Raw genomic sequence first — 18,433 nt, forward strand, 5'->3', positions numbered from 1 at the left:
GAGAGAGAAGAAGTATGGAAGAAGATAAAAGGAAGAGCTAGTATTGAATATGAAGGAAAAAACTTGCAAATTTTTGCAGACTTGACACCTGAGACATTATTGAGAAAAAGATCATTGAGACCACTAATAGAACAGATGAAAAAACAAAATATACAATATAGATGGAATAGCTCGATGTGTCTAATCGGATGGAAGAATGGAGTTACTGCATATCTGAGATTTCCAGAGGAATTAAGAGACTTTTTTGATAAACTTAATATTCAAAGAATAGAGATTCCAGGTTGGGAGGAAGAAGAAGAGGGAGAGAAATATGCTGAGGGAAAAGAGGAATGGCAGCAAGTTAGAAGAAGAAATAGAGAATAAATAGATAGGGGAACATCGGGGGAAATGGGGAGTAGGTGAACCGTACAAGGTTAGAGTTCCACCTCAGGGTCAGGATCCAAATGTGGCATTTGGCTCACAAAAGGATTAGATGGAATAAAAATAGGCCCAACGGGGGAGGGGGGAGACGGAGGGGGAGTAGATGTGGGAGGGGGGGGGGAATGGGGGTAGGAGGATGGTATAGGGGGAAGGTTTTAAAAACACTTTGCATAGGGATGAGATGTATTCAAGAATCATGGAAGATATAAAATTTATAACATATAACGTAAAAGGGTTGAATAGTCCTGGGAAGAGATTTAAGCTATTTAAGGAATTACAACATAGAGAAGCCTCAGTAGTTTTTTTACAGGAGACGCATCTTGAGATTAAGTCAAACATCAAATTAAATACTAGAAATTATCCAACATGGTTCTATGCAGACTCCCCAATTAAGAGAGCCAAAGGGGTGGCAATTGGGTTCGCTAAAAATGTAAGGTGGGAGGTGGAGGAAAGAGAGACAGACCCTGAGGGGAGATTCTTATTTTTGAAAGGTAGATTACAGGAAATGGAGTGTACAATAGCAAATATTTATTGCCCAAATAAGAGACCAGAGGTATACCTGAAAGGGATATTAAGAAAACTGAGGGACTTTAAAAAAGGAAGGCTGATAGTGGCGGGAGACTTGAATTTATGTCTAGATCCACAGATGGATACAACATCTCGTGTACAACGGGAGGGAGGTAGGTCTATGAGGATCTTGAAGAAGGAGATATATGAGGGTCAACTAGTAGATATATGGAGGATAATGCATGGAAAGGAAAAAGACTATACTTTCTTCTCTAATGCACACGAGATTTATTCAAGACTGGACTATATAATGGTAGAACATCAACTTATTGAAAGGGTGGCTAAAGTAGAAATAGAAACAATGACCCTCTCAGACCATGCCCCAGTTATAATGAAGTTGAGATGGGGGAAACAACTGACAAGGGGGGTGGGATGGAGATTAAACGAGGCCCTTCTATTAGATCAAGAGACTGACCAGCAGATCAGACGGGAAATGGAAAGATATTTTCAAGAGAACGAAACAGGAGACGTGTCAATGGCCACTGTCTGGGAGTCCCATAAGGTATATATTAGAGGTATATTGATTGCGTTAGGGGCAAAAAAAAAAAGGGAAAGGAGTAAGAAAATGACTGAGCTCTTAAAAGATATAACTGACCTAGAACAAATCCATAAAAATACAATAACATGTGAGATAGGACAAAAGATAATAGGAAAGAAGAAAGAACTGGAGATATTAATGGAAGAAGAGAGGAGGAGAGTACTCAATAAAGTTCTAGTGGAGAGGTATAGATGGGGAGATCGTCCAGGAAAATATTTAATGAAGGCCCTGAGAAAAAAGAAAAATAGAAATTACATAGAAAAAATAAGAAACCCCAAGGGAGAAATGGCTCACTCTACTAAAGAAATTGGGAAGATATTCAAGGAGTATTACAACAAGCTGTATAATATTAAGTCTCAAAACTTAGTAAATAATAGGGAAAATGAGAACAGAGAAAAAAGAAAGGCATATTTAAAAAATGCAGGACTACCAAAAATAGATGAAGACCTATTGAAATCCCTGGAATTAGAAATCACACAGGAGGAAATAAAAATAGCACTAAAAGACACTAAAGTGGGGAAAAGTCCTGGCCCAGACGGATACACCGTGAGGTATTATAAAAATATAGTGAAGTATTAATACCAAAGTTGAAGGAATATATGAATGCCTTGGGGGGAGAAATGGAGATTAGACAGGAATCCCTACAAGCCCATATAACACTCATACACAAGGAAGGGAAGGATCCTACTCAATGTTCAAGTTATAGACCAATTGCACTCCTAAATGTAGATACAAAATTATACGCGAAGGTTTTAGCAAATAGGATCAAAGACTTAATGCCAGAATGGATCCAGGGAGATCAGGTTGGCTTTGTATCAGGGAGGGAAGGTAGAGATAATGGAATTAGAACTCTGTTATTGATCCAGAAAGCTAAGAAAGGGAAAACCCCGGCAGTGATTCTCTCGATCGATGCTGAAAAAGCTTTTGATAGAGTAAACTGGAGCTTTATGATAGACACCCTAGAGACCATGGGAGTAGGTAGTAGAATGAGGGAATGGATAGGAAAATTGTATAAAACGCCATCCGCGGTTATTTTGGTTAATGGTGAAAAATCTACACCTATAAGGATGTCAAATGGGACTAGACAGGGATGCCCACTGTCCCCTTTATTGTATGTGTTAACATTGGAACCCCTACTAGAAACAATTAGGAAGAACGTAGATATAAAGGGAATACAAATAGGGGAAACGGAACATAAGGTGGCAGCCTTTGCGGACGATCTGTTGTTTTATGTGGGTAATCCTAGGATAACACTCCCGAACTTAATAAAAAGCTTAAAAGAATATGGAGAAATATCAAATCTAAAAATCAACCCGACAAAAACCGAGATCTTGAATATAAATCTACCGAATAGTGAGAAAGAAAAGATAAAAAAAGAATTCCCTTTTACATGGAGAGATAGAGAGATAAAATATTTAGGAGTTAATCTTACTGCTTCACATTCAAAATTGTATAAATTAAATTATATTTCCCTTTTAAACGAGATTAAGGAGGAATTGAAGAAATTGGGAGGAGGAATCCCTTCCTGGTTAGGACGAATAAATCTGATAAAAATGATAATTGTACCCAAAGTTTTGTATAAATATCAAATGATCCCAATAAAACTCCCAGAAGCATTTTTTAAAGAAATTAAAAAGATGATAACAAAATTTATATGGAAAAATAAAAAATCTAGATTATCGTATGACTTGATAAGTAGACGAAAAGAGAGAGGGGGACTGGGAGTGCCGGACTTTAAGAGATACTATAATGCTGTAATTTTAACAAGAATTTATGATTGGACACACAATAAAAGGGAGAAAAGATGGGTGAAGATAGAGAATGATCTGAGCGGAGTTGACCTGAGTAGAAACATATGGGCACCAGCACAATATAGAGGTTTAGAGAAAACCACGAGTGTGTTCACATTGAATGTTTTGAAGGTTTGGGATAATTTACACAAGTATATGCACTGGGATTTTAATTCACAATTAATGCCACTAAGGAATATGGAGTACTTTCCACCAGGGATTGAGGGGAGTATGGGAAAATGGATCAAAAAGGAAGACATTCAACTAAGGGATATTATGGACGGAAAGAAGTTGAAAACATTGAAAGATTTAAAAAAAGGTGGAAGGGAACTTTTTACTAAGATTGATGAGTGGAAATATCACCAATTAAATCACTTTGTTGAGGGTCCTCCGAAACCCATAAGAGGGAGAGGGGAGTGGAATTTGTTTGAGAGGTTGTTGGAATCACGAGGAGATGGAAAACGGGGCACGGCAAAAATTTATAAAATTCTCACCGAATTAGCCACGGAATTTAAACCAAGTTATATAGTAAAATGGGAAAGAGATTTGGAAGTGGAGATAGATGAAGATAAACAGAGGAAGATATATAGACTCACACACGAGAATATTAGCATGAGAGAGGTGGAGGTAAATTATAAGAGTTTAGTAAGATGGCACATCACACCAACTATGGAGTACAAAATGGGTATAGAGAGAACACAAGAGTGCTGGCGTGGTTGTGGAGAGATGGGTACATGGTTTCACATTTGGTGGGAATGCCCAAAGATACAAAATTTTTGGAAGACAACAGTAAACTTAATTGAGAAAATCTCAGGAATAAAGATTGGATTAGACCCACAAGTGTGTCTATTACATAAAACAGACTTACCAGTGAATAAATATAAAAATTCGGGTATATGGTACTTTGTAAATGCAGCGAAGGGTTTGATACCTAAGTTCTGGCATAGTCTGGAGGTTCCGAAAGAGAAGGATTGGGTAGAGAGAGTAAATCAGATTAGTAGGATAGAGAAACTATATTATATCCAGGAAGATAAGATAGAGATATATAACAGGAGATGGGAGAAATGGGAAGATTTTGTACACCAAAGGAATATATCTGAAGTAATGTTAGGAGAAGATTCTTAATTTCATATAGAAGGAAGTAAGAGAAAAATGCAAAGTGGGAGGGGGGTGGGATGTGGTAGGGCATAAAGGTAGAGGGAAGGGAAAAGAAGAAAAAGGAGGTAATAGAAAGAGAATAAGAGTAAGAATATTATATGAGATTGTGGATGAAATGTAGTGTGTTCTTCTTGCATGTGCCTCTTTTTTCTTTTTATGTTTAATTATAAATATAAAAATTTAATAAATATTTGAATTAAAAAAAAAAAAAAAAAAAAAAAAAAGATGTGGCCTAAGCATCACGACTAGGTTATTTAATATACAGTTCACAAAACTATGCAGGTATGCATGCAATATGTACAATACGCATACAATGCAGCAACTGTCCCACTTTCTAGAAGCGTATGGTATCAAAGAACTGCATCAAAATTAAATGCACTTTGTTCCATGCTAGGCAAACACATATGTATCAAACACAGCCTGATTGCAACCTCCATGCTGCTTCAGTGCAGCTAAAATATAAGCTCCTGTAGATCAAATGCAAGCTACTCTGGAGACTCAACTCCTTTAAGTGCACCCCTGCAGGGGTGTATCAAAAAACAGTTGCACAAGCCCCCCTGGGATTATGCAGGCTAATGCAGTATATAATCATGTTCTGTCTGGTCATGCAACTCCCCCAAAGGAAATACTCACATACATACAGTGAAGGAAATAAGTATTTGATCCCCTTCTGATTTTGAATGTTTGCCCACTCACAAAGAAATGATCAGTCTAAAAATCGAATGGTAGGTGTATTGTAACACAGAGAGACAGAATAGCAACAGAAATTTCACAAGAAATGCATGTCTAACAAATTATGCACTGATTTGCATGTTCTTGACGGAAATAAGTATTTGATCCCCTATCATTCAGAAGGATTTTAGGCTACCAGGTGTCTTTCATACAGGTAACAAGCTGAGATTAGAAGCAGTCTCTTAAAGGGAGTGCTGCCAATTTCATTTTGTTACCTGTATAAGAGACACCTGTCGACAGGAGCAATCAAACAATCAGATTCCAAACTCTCCATCATGGCAAAGACCAAAGAGCTGTCCAAGGATGTCAAGAACAAGATTGTAGACCTACAAAAGGCTGGATTTGCTACAAAACTATTGCTAAGCAGCTTGGTGAGAAGGTGACAACAGTTGGTGCAATCATTCGCAAATGGAAGAAACACAAAACAACTGTCAGTCTCCCTAGGTCTGGTGCACCATCCGAGATCTCACCTTGTGGAGTGTCAATGAGCATGAGAACAATGAGGCTCATCCCAGAACTACACGTAAGGATCTTGTCAATGATCTCCAGGCAGCTGGGACCACAGTCACCAAGAAAACAATTGGTAACACACTACGCCGTCAAGGATTGAGCATGCACAGGTTAAAATGGCGGGCGCCGTTTATGAACGGCAACCCGCCCTTGCACTGCTCCCGTCCGGCTGTTTATATACATGGGCCGGATGGGAAGTGGTTAAATAACTAAGTGGCAGGGCCACCCATTGACATAGCCAGGTGACTATTTTTCTGGCTTATGTTCAGTTTTAAGTAAAAGAAATATGCATTGCAAAGTGCAGGCAAACACAGAAGCCTAATTGCGCCATAAAAATCCATTACCAGTTCTTTAGGTGTGTGGGAATAGATACGCTAGATATAAAAATATCTTACAGCCAAAGCTGCCTTTTAAGTTGCATTACTGAAATAAATGAACTTTTGCAAGATATTCTAATTTTTTGAGTTTCACCTGTACATACACACACAAAAGTTTTCCTTTTCATTTCTATTTTAAACCAGTTGGGTTGTTTTACAAGGTAAGGGTTCACATATATTTTAATTGTACAGTACAGGACACAGGCAGAGTATTCATACACCATGGGACATTCCCAAGCAAGGAGTAGGAAGGGTGGGCAACAATGAGGTAAACTGACCAGTGCCAGGCCCAAACAAAAAGGGTCATAGGACCCAACCTCAGAGTGCTGCTGCCAGAAACCTTGTGGCCAAAACCTGCGTCAACATAAGATTAGAAGTCTACCTAGTAAAAATTTGAAAAAGGATGAACAGAAGACTAGGTGATGGCCTTACACAACTGGGCTACAGCCGCATGGTGCCGAAATGCTCAGGAAACTCCCACTGTTAAAAGTGCAGAAGGGGGTTTCTCTTTTAGAATGTAAGCTCTTGCGATCAGATTTCTTATCCATTGTGAGATGCAGGATGGAATATGTGTTGACAGGACAAATTGATTCCTTCCGTTTGATCGGAGTAGTATCTTTGAGGTATACTCTGACTGTCCTTGATTGTAAGCTCCAAGGAGCAGGGCCCTCAAATCCCTCTTGTATTGAACTGTATTGTTGCTGTATGTTCCTGTTCTATTGTAAAGCGCTGAGCAAACTGTTGGCGCTATATAAATCCTGTATAATAATAATGACTGACTACCTCCAGGCAATGTAGAGATTTCATTTGGATGCTTAGGAGCAGGGAATAAGGATGGCAGGACAATGTACTCATTGTGATAGAGGTGGAGTGCTGAAGCCACCTTCAGAAGTAACGTCTGTGGGTGTAAGACAACCATGTCATTGTGAAGCATGAAGAAGAGTTAATTACAGAAAAGGGCCAACAGTTCAGAACCATGTTGTGCAGACGTAATGGTGAACAAAATGGCTTCTTTGCATGAGAAATGCACTAGAGGGATATCCCTGGTAGGCAAGGAAGCACATGGTGCTGCAAGGGGGGCATAATATGAGATACACATCGAAGAAAAGTTATTACAAAAGAGAGTGAAGTCAGAGACCTTTGAAAAAGAATGGATAAGACTGAGACCTGATCTTTTAGTGCTTAAGCCAAGTTCTGATCAAGACCGGTTTATAGGAAAGCTAGAAAGCAGGGTACAGATTAATCTTTGGGACTAAAGTGCCTGTGTTTACATCAGGCATAATAGGATTGCCAGATGTGATAATAGATCTTCCTGGAAGAGACTTTTCTTGCCTATAGTAAGGTAGGAATCGCAGACTCAAAAACCCCTCCTGTCCTATAAGACCTGGGTTCAGGGGCGGACTGACAACTCATGGGGCCCCTGGGCAATAGGGGACCATGGGGCCCGTGTCCTCGCCCACACTCAAACCATACCCTAAAAAAGCCTATGAAAGGTACCAGGGGCATCTCATGGGGCCTCCTACTGACCCCGGGCCCTTGGGCAGTGCCTGAGTTACCAAATGGTCAGTGCGCCCCTGCCTGGGTTTTAACAGTGTACCAGGTTCTTCTGTGGCAGTTTGGTGCAATTCGAATCTTACCTTGTTTGCTCAAAAAAATAGAGCAAGAGAGGAAAATGGTGATTCTAACTGAAGTGAAAGCATAAATTAGCCTAAATGGAGACCAGGGGATTATCAAGGTATCTGAAACTAGAGCTAGAGGATCCATGGTTCTGGTCACAAACAGGGGTAGCTTGTTGATGAATCTGGAGACTAGATGTCCACATCCTGGATCCCCCAATTTTGGCATTGCAGATTGAAGACATCTGGATGAAGGGACTATTCCACTTTATCCAGGCGATGGCGACAGAAATAATCCACTTTACAAGTGTCCACTCCTGGAATGAGACCACAGATACCACTGGACAGTGAATTTCTGTCCGTGAGATGATCTGTTTCAGACTCCTGGTGCTCCTCTGATGGTTCATGTGGACCACTGCCATGTCATTGTCAGACTGTACCCTGATTGGGTGTCCCTTCAGAAGGGGGATCCAGTGCTGCAAGATCAACCTGACTGCTCTGAGTTCCACAGTGTTGATGGAGAACGTGGATTCCCCCAGTGATCATGTTACTTGGACTGTTAAGTACTGGAACACTCCTACCCAGCCTGAGAGTCTTGCTTCTGTTGTGATGTTTTCAGCAATATGGAAGGAAGGACTGGACCTGTTAAGGAATTCCTTGCTTGACTGGACCAGAGCATGGGTAAATCAAGAACAGGAGTCTGCTTTTTCCAAGTTGAGATGTTTAGTTGAAGAGTTCTTGAATAGACTAGTTAGGCTGAGGGTGATTTTCTCCATGAAGAAAAGGTCCATCATCTTCAGGCAACAGCACAAAACGGAGGACTCATGGAGTGGAATAAGGTTATGGGAGAAGAGCCTAAGGGGTATTTCCTTTTAAAACTTTGCCAGTATCCAATCACCTGAAGGTCCATGTCTCAACCCATGCTGTATGAATATTCTGCCTGTGTCCTGTACTGTATGATTAAGGTAGAATCAATTATCAATTTTTTCACAAAAGATGAATACAAAGGGATATCGGGCAACAGTCAAGAACCTGGGGGTGGTCAGTGTGTCTATATTTACTATTGTATAATGCAGCAAACAGGAGAAGTAAACAAGATAACTATGGAACAACTGGCAACTAGAAATTAGAGAGTATGAAGAAGTAGTCTTTGTACAACTACAATAGTCCTCTTGGGCCTGCACCCCACACATCCAGCCCTATCATGGCCAGATTAGGCAACATGGACTGTTTTGAGTCATGTATGGACTACATAATCAGTGCACTACATAGGTAAATGGAGCTACTGATTATCTTGGAAGTAGAAATCCACTTGCTTCATTTACAGCAATCACATTGATTAATGAGTTATAATTGTAACTTGCTCTTGCTGTCACTGCCCCCTGGTGGAAAGCAAGGATATATCAACGTTGCATACTGCATATTTGTTTGAGACTTGTTTTGCACAGAACATAACTTGCCAGAATCAATTGTTCCTTATTAATAAGGATTGTTCCTTATTTTTCCATTTAACCCACAAGCAGCACATTCCAATCACTTTCAACATAAATGGCAACAAATGGCAAAGAAATGTAGGGGAATTTGTCAGCCAACTATTTTTCTAAGCCGCTTTCACAAGGGTGGACCCATCAGCGGATAGGCTTGCTCAGCGGGGGATCGGTCTACTGATCTCCAGTGAGCAAGTGGATGACAGGTCCGTGCCTGCTATGCTTTTGTAGAGCAGATATGGACACAGCCTGCTGTCCTCTATGGGCATTCTGCCTGTCCGTTTCCATCTGACCCAACGGAAAGAATGGGAACGCATCCCCATCATTTTTTTTTGCAGATCAGATTGGATGTCGGCAGGTGTAAACCTGCAGCTCCATAGAGGTGAAAACAGGTTCTGATCAGGTCTGTGTGAAAAACAGGCAGGCGGACTTGATCAGAATGTCCGTGTGAAAGGGGCATAAATGGGACCCTGTATGGAGAGAAATATGTACCAGAATCTCAGATTTCATTTTTTTTCTGTTGAACTTAGTGCAGAGAACACATGTAAGCCCTGCAGCTCCCATATTTGCTCCTATGTTGCTAAGTGTTCAAAGAATTTATCTTCACCCTACCTGAACCTATAACTTATGCCACCACATGGTCACCTGTAGAAAAAGAAAAAACAGTTTATACCTACCTCTCGGTAGCCTGTGTGTTGAAAAGCTGACGTTCCCCCCAGCCTATGCAAGTATTCTACACTTCCCAGTGTGTAGAATACTTGATACTCCTCTAGTAACTGTTGTTCCTTTCACTTCCTTGCACACTACAGGCTGAGGAGCTTTTCAATATATGGGCCATGGAAATTTAAGTATATAAATTCTTCTTCTATACAGTGAGGAACAGAAGTATTTGAACACCCTGCGATTTTGCAAGTTCTCCCACTTAGAAATCATGGAGGGGTCTGAAATTCACATTGTAGGTGCATTCCCACTCAGACAGAATTAAAAAAAAAAATTCAGGAAATCACATTGTATGATTTTTAAAGAATTTATTTGTCCTGCACTGCTGAACATAAGTATTTGAACACCTGAGAAAATCAGTGTTAATATTTGGTACAGAAGCCTTTGTTTGCAATTACAGAGGTCAAACGTTTCCTGTAGTTCTTGACCAGGTTTGCACACACTGCAACAGGGATTTTGGCCCACTCCTCCACACAGATCTCCTCTAGATCTGTCAGGCTTCGGGGCTGTCGCTGAGCAACCCGGAGTTTCAGCTCCCTCCAAAGATGTTCTATTGCATTTAGGTCTGGAGACTGGCTAGGCCACTCCAGAACCTTGATATGCTTCTTACGGAGCCACTCCTTGGTTATCCTGGCTGTGTGCTTTGGGTCGTTGTCATGTTGGAAGACCCAGCCACGACCCATCTTCAATGCTCTGACTGAGGGAAGGAGGTTGTTGCTCAAAATCTCACAATAAATGGCCCCATTCATCCTCTCCTTAATACAGTGCAGTCGCCCTTTCCCCTTCGCAGAAAAGCACCCCCAAAGCATGATGTTACCACCCCCATGCTTCACAGTAGGGATGGTGTTCTTGGGATGCAACTCATCCTTTTTCCTCCAAACACGAGTGAAGTTTAGACCAAAAAGTTCTACTTTGGTCTCATCTGACCACATGACTTTCTCCCATGCCTCCTCTGGATCATCCAGATGGTCATTGGCAAACTTCAGACGGGCCTGGACATGTGATGACTTGAGCAGGAGAACCGTGCAATGCATGATTTGAAACCATGACGGCGTAGTGTTCTACCGACAGTGACCTTTGAAACTGTGGTCCCAGCTCTCTTCATGTCATTGACCAGCTCCTCCCTTGTAGTTCTGGGCTGATTCCTCACCTTTCTTATCATCAGTGATACCCCACGAGGTGAGATCTTGCATGGAGCCCCAGTACGAGGCAGACTGACAGTCATCTTTAGCCTCTTCCATTTTCTAACAATTGCTCCAACAGTTGATCTATTTTCACCAAGCTGCTTGGCAATTGCCCCGTAGCCCTTTCTAGCCTTGTGGTGGTCCACAATTTTGTCTCTGGTGTCTTTTGACAGCTCTTTGGTCTTGCCCATGGTAGTAGTTGACATCTGACTGACTGTGGGGTGGACAGGTGTCTTTAAAGGGATCAGACAGGTGCTACTAAGTTAGATTGAGTGGAGTAGAGGTGGGCTTTTTAAAAAGGCACAGTAACAGGTCTTTGAGAGCCAGAATTCTTGCTGTTTCTTAGGTGTTCAAATACTTATGTTCAGCAGTGCAAGACAAATAAGTTCTTTAAAAATCATACAATGTGATTTCCTGCATTTTTTTTTAAGTTCTGTCTCTCAGAGTGGGAATGCACCTACAATGTGAATTTCAGACCCCTCCATGATTTCTAAGTGGGAGAACTTGCAAAATCGCAGGGTGTTCAAATACTGCTGTTCCTCACTGTAGATAGCCTGCTGACTAAAAGTGACCTTGTTGTGATAGGGTCATTTTAACACGAAGCCTGACCCTACACATCTTTGGTGCAGTAATGCATGTGCGTTGTGCTAAGACAGCTCATTCAACATATCAAAGTTCACCAAACAGGTTTATGTGCTAATTTTTGTTAAGTAGCTCACCACAACGCACAGTAGTTGTGTTGCTGTACATTGCAATGCATGTCCATTGTGAAAGTGCATAAAAGTGCTATTAAGAACGAATGGCACTGCGCAAACATGTATTTTTTGCATGTTGCAGTGCACGTTCCTGCAGTACAGCAGTGTGATCCTAGTCTAAACCTTGCCTCAGCCTGAACTCTTAACACTTAGCCTAACTCAGGCTTTCTAAACATTTTTATCCCAGATAAATCCTTGAGCTAACTTTCATATCTCAGGGAACCCCTGGTAAGAGTAGCCCATTGGGGTTCATTGGGAAAATTATCCTTACATTCGTTGTTGTAACTGGATAGAATGTCATCCTTACAGATGTGGCCAGAATGACACCCTAGCAGTCATGGCACTGGCTCTGCCAAACGGCATTAGACCTGGGACTATGCAGGCACCATCAGATGGAAGGTTAGCCACAGCTCAAGCCGACCCTAGAGGAACCCTAAGGTTCCACGGAACCTTGGTTGAGAATGATTGGCCTAACCCCTAAAATGAGTCTTAGTGCCGGTTCACACTGCTGCGTATTCTATGCGGATCCGATGCATTCAGAAAAGCATAGATTCGCATGTAATGTAGAAAATCGTTATTTCCAATGAGGCCTGTTCACATACATGCGGTGCAAATTTGATGTGGTTGAAAAAAGGGTCCTGTATAAGTTTAGTGCGGGTGTGGTGCGAATTTTGTCTCCTGCTATGCCCATTCCCCTCAGAAATTGCATTCAATTCACACCTGTCAGCAGTAATCGCAATGTGATACCGCACTGTGAAACCGCATCAGATTCGCACTGCAGCATTGTGAACCGTCACTAAAAAAACTCCACCACCCCAAAATGTACATTAAATCAGGCTTAGTTAGCGTTAGTCCAGTATATTCCATGTTGTGTACAGAGGCCTACCTAAGGTTGCCTCTGGTTAAACTGCAAGTATATCTGATAAATAGGTCTGTCATTTATTACTTTATTGCCTATTATTTAAAGTGGAACTGAGCTCTAAAAGTGACATTTTAGACACCAGCAGTACTAGGGGGATTAGTCCATTGCAGTCTGCTTGCCTTTTCTGGGTTAAGCTTGAAGAGTGTGACTATGTTTCCAGAGTAGGTGGTCTATAGAGAGTGAACTGTAGAGTGGATGTTAAGGGCTGATCTGAGGAAAAACACTTTTTTACAGATTCAAACATCTTTGTACCTGTCATGATATGGAATGTTTGCATATACATTTTTTTTTTAAAACCGCAAGCATCCTATCAAGGTAGCACTGTGTTTTTTAGGGAAGAGTTTTGCCTTGTAAATCAGAAAAGAATCATAAATGAGCAAAAGTTTTTTTTAGAAAGGCTGCAAAAATAGTGATACTTGATGGTAATTGGTGTTCTACTTGTATGTGCACAACTGAATTTTTTTTTTTTCTTTCTAAGGCAAAAAGAACTCTCTCCTCCTACATAAAGTCCAACATGACCTTCGTTCTGGGGTGCTGAATTACCAGGAGAATGAAATCATTCAGCAGATTGTTCAGCATGATCGTGAAATGGCGCAAAGGCCACGTTGCTCCCAGTCGGAGGGAGACTCTATACCAACTCCTCCAACTCCTGTAATATGGACACCACTGGTCCAGGCTCCTTTACAGGCTGCAGCGGCCACCACATCAGTTGCTATACCTTTAACTCACCAGCGTCTGCCAGCCAATATCTTCCGACCCTCATCCTCTGCATTGGGTGTATCAGCACGAGGATTCCAACAGCTGCAGAGACAGCCTTTTTCCTCACATCTAACAGCAGAGGGATCACTAAACCAGCAATCTTCTTTTCATGTACATCAATTGGCAGGCTATTCAGCTGCAGCCTGTGTAAGCCCAAGACCGCCCTCTACTGTGCCCTGTTTTGAAAAGGGTTCTACACAGCAGCGGCTCCCCACCTCCTCCACTCCAGCTGCTTTTGACACCTCCCAGTGGTCTCCAGGAGCACGTTCTTCATCTAGTCAACCAAGACTATCACAATCTGATCAGCAGCTCCCAGCTGTCTCTTCTGGACAATGTCAAGCCCCAAAAGCCAATTCACCAGGTCCCCCTTTGCCTGGAGCATCAGAGCCACTATGGGTATTACCACCTCCATTACAGAGATTAGACTCTCCTGCTAGTTCGCCTACAGCACTCAGCCCAGGCCCAGTTCGAACCGCTCAGGTGTGTGGTTCTTCACGGTCGCTTCTCCTTCCTCAAACCGCTCCCATTTCCTCTCATCCCAGCAGTTGCATCTCTCTACCACTAAGCCGACTAAGGCAAGATGGTCGACCAATTTCTGTGTCCCAACCCTCCCTCCCTCAGCCAGCACCAGGCTCACCCCATTTTCCGCAACAGTTTACACCTGACTTTACTTTATTTCCCAGAGGTGGAAGCTCAGATCTAACAGGCTACACCACTTTGCCACAAAAGGGGTCTTCAGAATTTGTGTTCAAAGCAAGTGGCGCTGGTGGAGAGGAACTGCCTTTCCACTCTAAATTACCTAGTAACCTATGACCTTCCTCATTGCTAGAGATCTGCAGAATGACATACACCAATTAAAAAGGTACATATTTTCTGAGGTTGTTAAAAAAAGAAATGAAATTAATGCAGTGAAAAAATGATCAAATAAACCACAACCTCCGCTCATACTATAGGAAGACTGCAACACGCAGTTAAACGTGAATCAGTCAGTATTTCTATTGGACTTCATACGCCCTTTGTAGCGCAACCAATACCATTATTTCTTCTTTTGCATTCTGTCGGACCAACTGTAGACTAAGGAGTGATACATCTTTATCCTCAAAAAGTCATTATCCGCTTTGCTAACTGGTATTAGTATTGTGACCCCCTATCTAGTTACTGGTCATTCATTTCCAAGCAGACAAATGATAGTTAAAAATACAGCACACACCTCTGCAGATCTTTTAGCAATGATTATCGATAACTGGTGTATTGGCTGATATTAAAACCCCTGACACAGAAGCCAAGTGTCCTCTTCTAACAGGACAGGACTGACCTGTCCCCTTGCAATAAGGCACCTGCTTTGTCTGTACTCCATTTTATCACCAATGTTCTGCGTCCTTCAAGTGTTATGTGCTGAAGACAGATGCACGAAGACAGAGTCCCTCAGATGCAGAAAAGAATGTCCTCTTGTTTGTTGCCAGGGCGTCAAGGGCAATTTATTATTTAGAAAATTCTTTACGGGGTTAATTATTTCTCTAATAGTTGTCACTTGAGTTTGAAAGCACATGATATATTAGGATACACCTTTCATTGCACCCAGTGTATGTTTGCGTGTGGTTAGCTAGAGGGACATTAAGGCAAGTACAGTCTGGCTTGCCTGCATAAGCAATATTATGTAACATTTATTGTCCTTGTGCCTTCACTTCCCCAATGGAGTCATAACAACAGGTATGACCCTTGGGGGGCCCCATACTGTCCGCTATGAAGAGGCGTCTGTAACATGGGGCATGCCATAACTGCAGCCTCATGCCGATTTCAGATTCTGCGCTTTCCTTGTTGCAATAAGGCACTGCCTTGGCATGGGTTGTGCAATGCAGACACTCATATTGGAGAGTGCCTTATTGTTGCTGAATTTCAGATCAGCGGTGTAATATCCAGCTAGCATTATGCTTTATTCCTATGTGCACAGGAACCCTATATTTCACCAACAGAAGCGTCTCATTCAGGGAGCAAGCTGACTGAATAGACTTGCCATGCTGGAGCCATTACTTTGTTACATTAATATGGAATATGGGAAGGTTCTGTTACACTCACCTTTCCTCTGCCAGAGGTGTGCTTGTACAGATTTGCAGACAAGAGCTTTCTGGATTAGGAACCTGTAAAGATTAAACGAGATGTAGGCAGCTAACAGGGATCCATTGTTTTTACTGACTGCTGTGCAAGCCATGGAGCCTACAAATCTGGAAAGACAATGCTGTTACCTATATTCCCTCATTATCATTTTACTCCATAAATCACCAATGTACTTGCAAATATCTCCACTCACCTTTTATTTCACCCAGTCAAGCAAATATCTTTAAAGAAACCCAGTGCTGAGGAAGCTGCCTTTGTGAACCTTTGCATCCAGAAACAATAGCTCAATGGCTATCATGCTGCTCCATTACTTTTCCAAAACAAGTATACTAATTAGAAGTTCTTAGCTTTAACTGATCTTCATGTGAACTCCAAGTCAGTGGTTTACAGTATTGAAACCACAGACAGCCATATAACTAGCACTTTCAGAAGATGGTCAGTGATGACAGTCTGCATACTTCTATTATTGCAGGGTTCCATCAACTCTTTCTACCCACAGGCTTTTGGTGAAACTCCATGGTCAGCAGTGGAAGTACCAGCATTACACTTGGGACCGGGTCCTAGTGTTCTGCCACCGTGGGGGTGTGGGGGGGAAAGGAGGCTGAAGCCAGCTCTCCCAAGCTCCCCCACAATGCCCTCTCCTTGTAGTTGCTTTTACATTCATGGGAAAGGTGCCATAACCCCACCACACACCTGACCAGCGGACCACCCTGCCAAGCTCACCCGATTACTTAACGACTGGCTCCAGAATGGTGCATGCACCATTCCAGAGCTGGCCAATTAATAATTGGCTGAGCTGGGCTCTGTCTTAACCCGTAGGTCAGGTGTGTGGTGATGCCATGGCGCTTGACACCTTTCCCGCTAATTTGAAAGAGACTGGAAGGAAGGGGCACAGGGGGAAAGGAGGACAAAAAGCCTAAGCCCTCGGGCAATTACAGATCAGCTTGTGACAGCTCCAGGCCACACAGTCTGTGGGGCAGTCACTCTGTTCGGGGTCACTAATGTAAGGGGGAGTGGAGAGCCTAAGGTAAGGGGGGATGCTAATATAAGTGCCCCCCCCTTATATCAGTGAACTCCTTTACACCAGAGTCGAGTGAATACATGAAGGTAAAGGAGAAATCTGATATAAAGGGGGTCTCTGGTCACCAGAGCTCCTCCCAGCATTAACCCTTACAATGCAAGGGGAAACTTTGAGGAATCTGATGTAAAGGGGAACTGTGATGTAAGAGTTCTTCTTTACATCAGAATCCACAGCATTCCCCCTTATGTAATGGTCCGCAGAGTTTCCCCTTGCACTGTAAAGAGGAACCCTTAAGAATCTGATGTACTGTAAAGGGCCCCGGTTAGGGGGGCCCTTCATGGTTTCTTGCCGTAGGGCCTTGAAGGTTCTAGTTACGCCTCTGCCCATGGTTCAAAGATCAGTTCAAAAATCAATTTTTAAACATTAGCCATGCAATTGATAGTGAATTAAGGTACACGCTTATAATTGGTAGCTGTTGTCTGACCTCTCCAACACACTATTGTCAAGTGACAGAAGAGGGAGGAGACAAGCTTAGTGCAGGGTAGCACTGGCACTGAAGACACTAGTTCTGTTAGACCTAAAAGAAAGGAAAACCATCAGTGAAAATCATTGATTGTTATGCTTCTTTCTGATGCACCTATGCTCTGACATCACATGTTAAAGTTCAAATCACTTAAACATCAAAAAAAAAAATTGGAGGACACAAAATGTAAAATCAGCAGTTAATACAATACTTCACTATGCTGATGTTTATGTAAAAAAAAAAAGGGGCAATAGGTCTTGAAAACTTGTATGAAGACATTTATTCAGCTTGTCAGGAATGTATTGCTGTCTAATGTTATTTGAAGACTACTTGATGAATGAGCATATACTGAGTGTTGCATTACATTGGAGATTCCCGTGTTTGTGAAAAACTTCTTTGCATATCATTACTCTGCACAGTTATTAGATGAGCCTCATATTTCATAGCCTTCAATCACCAGCCTTCTGGTCAACAACAAATCATCTCCTATATGCCCCATTGCACTTCTTACAAACTCATCTTCATGGAAAGCTAGTAAGAAGCATTCATGTAGGAATATAATGAAGTCAAGAATAAATCATTGGTTCCATGTATTAAAAACAAAACAAAAACCATTTGAGATTCTTTGTGCACCCTTCTGGCAGAAGAGAAAGGCATCTGGCTTTTAAAAATAAACAATTTATGTTAGTGATTAATACCATACACAGTTATAGACAGCAGGTAGCTATTTTCAAAGAAAAAGAAATATATACTTAAAGAAAAGTCAATCACTTCTCGTGTATTTGCCAACAACCTCTTTGTTTTAAAGAGGCTTCCGTTTTGTTTCTTTTATAATTAAACATTAAAATATCAAAGAAAAATATTTAATATATATCTATACACGATTTCTGGATTTCAATAAATTTTCTTAAATAAAAAGGTGTGGAGAGTGGTTCATTTTAAATGTAAATACATTGATACAGTATTTCCACTTGATAAATAAGGTTTCTTGCTATCACAGCAAAAACGCTGTAAAGCTACATACAAGTTAAAAACACTTTGAAAACAATAAGGCATGGAAGAGTAAACATCCTGTCAGTTTTAGTGTTGCCTGTGTCCAATCCGGAGAAAGTCAACCATTATGAGGATTTAGAGTCACAAGAAAGGGAAGTCTTCCAATGGGGACACTGAATTCCAGTGACAACTGGCTAAGATGGGATCCCAGTTACATTCTATTGTGTCAGCAATAAAAGTGAAGGA

General features: G+C 41.6%; 1 protein-coding gene across 1 annotated transcript in view; it reads left to right on the forward strand.

Annotated features, from left to right (window-relative positions):
* HCN4 (hyperpolarization activated cyclic nucleotide gated potassium channel 4) overlaps positions 1–18,112 on the forward strand; it is a 169,316-nt gene extending 151,204 nt beyond the window's left edge. The window contains exon 8 of the mRNA XM_089671390.1: positions 13,255–18,112. Within this exon, the coding sequence (XP_089527516.1) occupies positions 13,255–14,348 (1,094 nt within the window). The 3' untranslated portion in view covers positions 14,349–18,112. The remainder of the gene's footprint in view (positions 1–13,254) is intronic.
* The last annotated feature ends 321 nt before the right edge of the window (positions 18,113–18,433 follow it).

This window comes from Staurois parvus, unplaced genomic scaffold (assembly GCF_062004578.1).
Source record: "Staurois parvus isolate SC_StPar_1 unplaced genomic scaffold, SC_StPar_1.0 ptg000105l, whole genome shotgun sequence".
Classification (NCBI taxonomy): Eukaryota; Metazoa; Chordata; class Amphibia; order Anura; family Ranidae; genus Staurois; species Staurois parvus.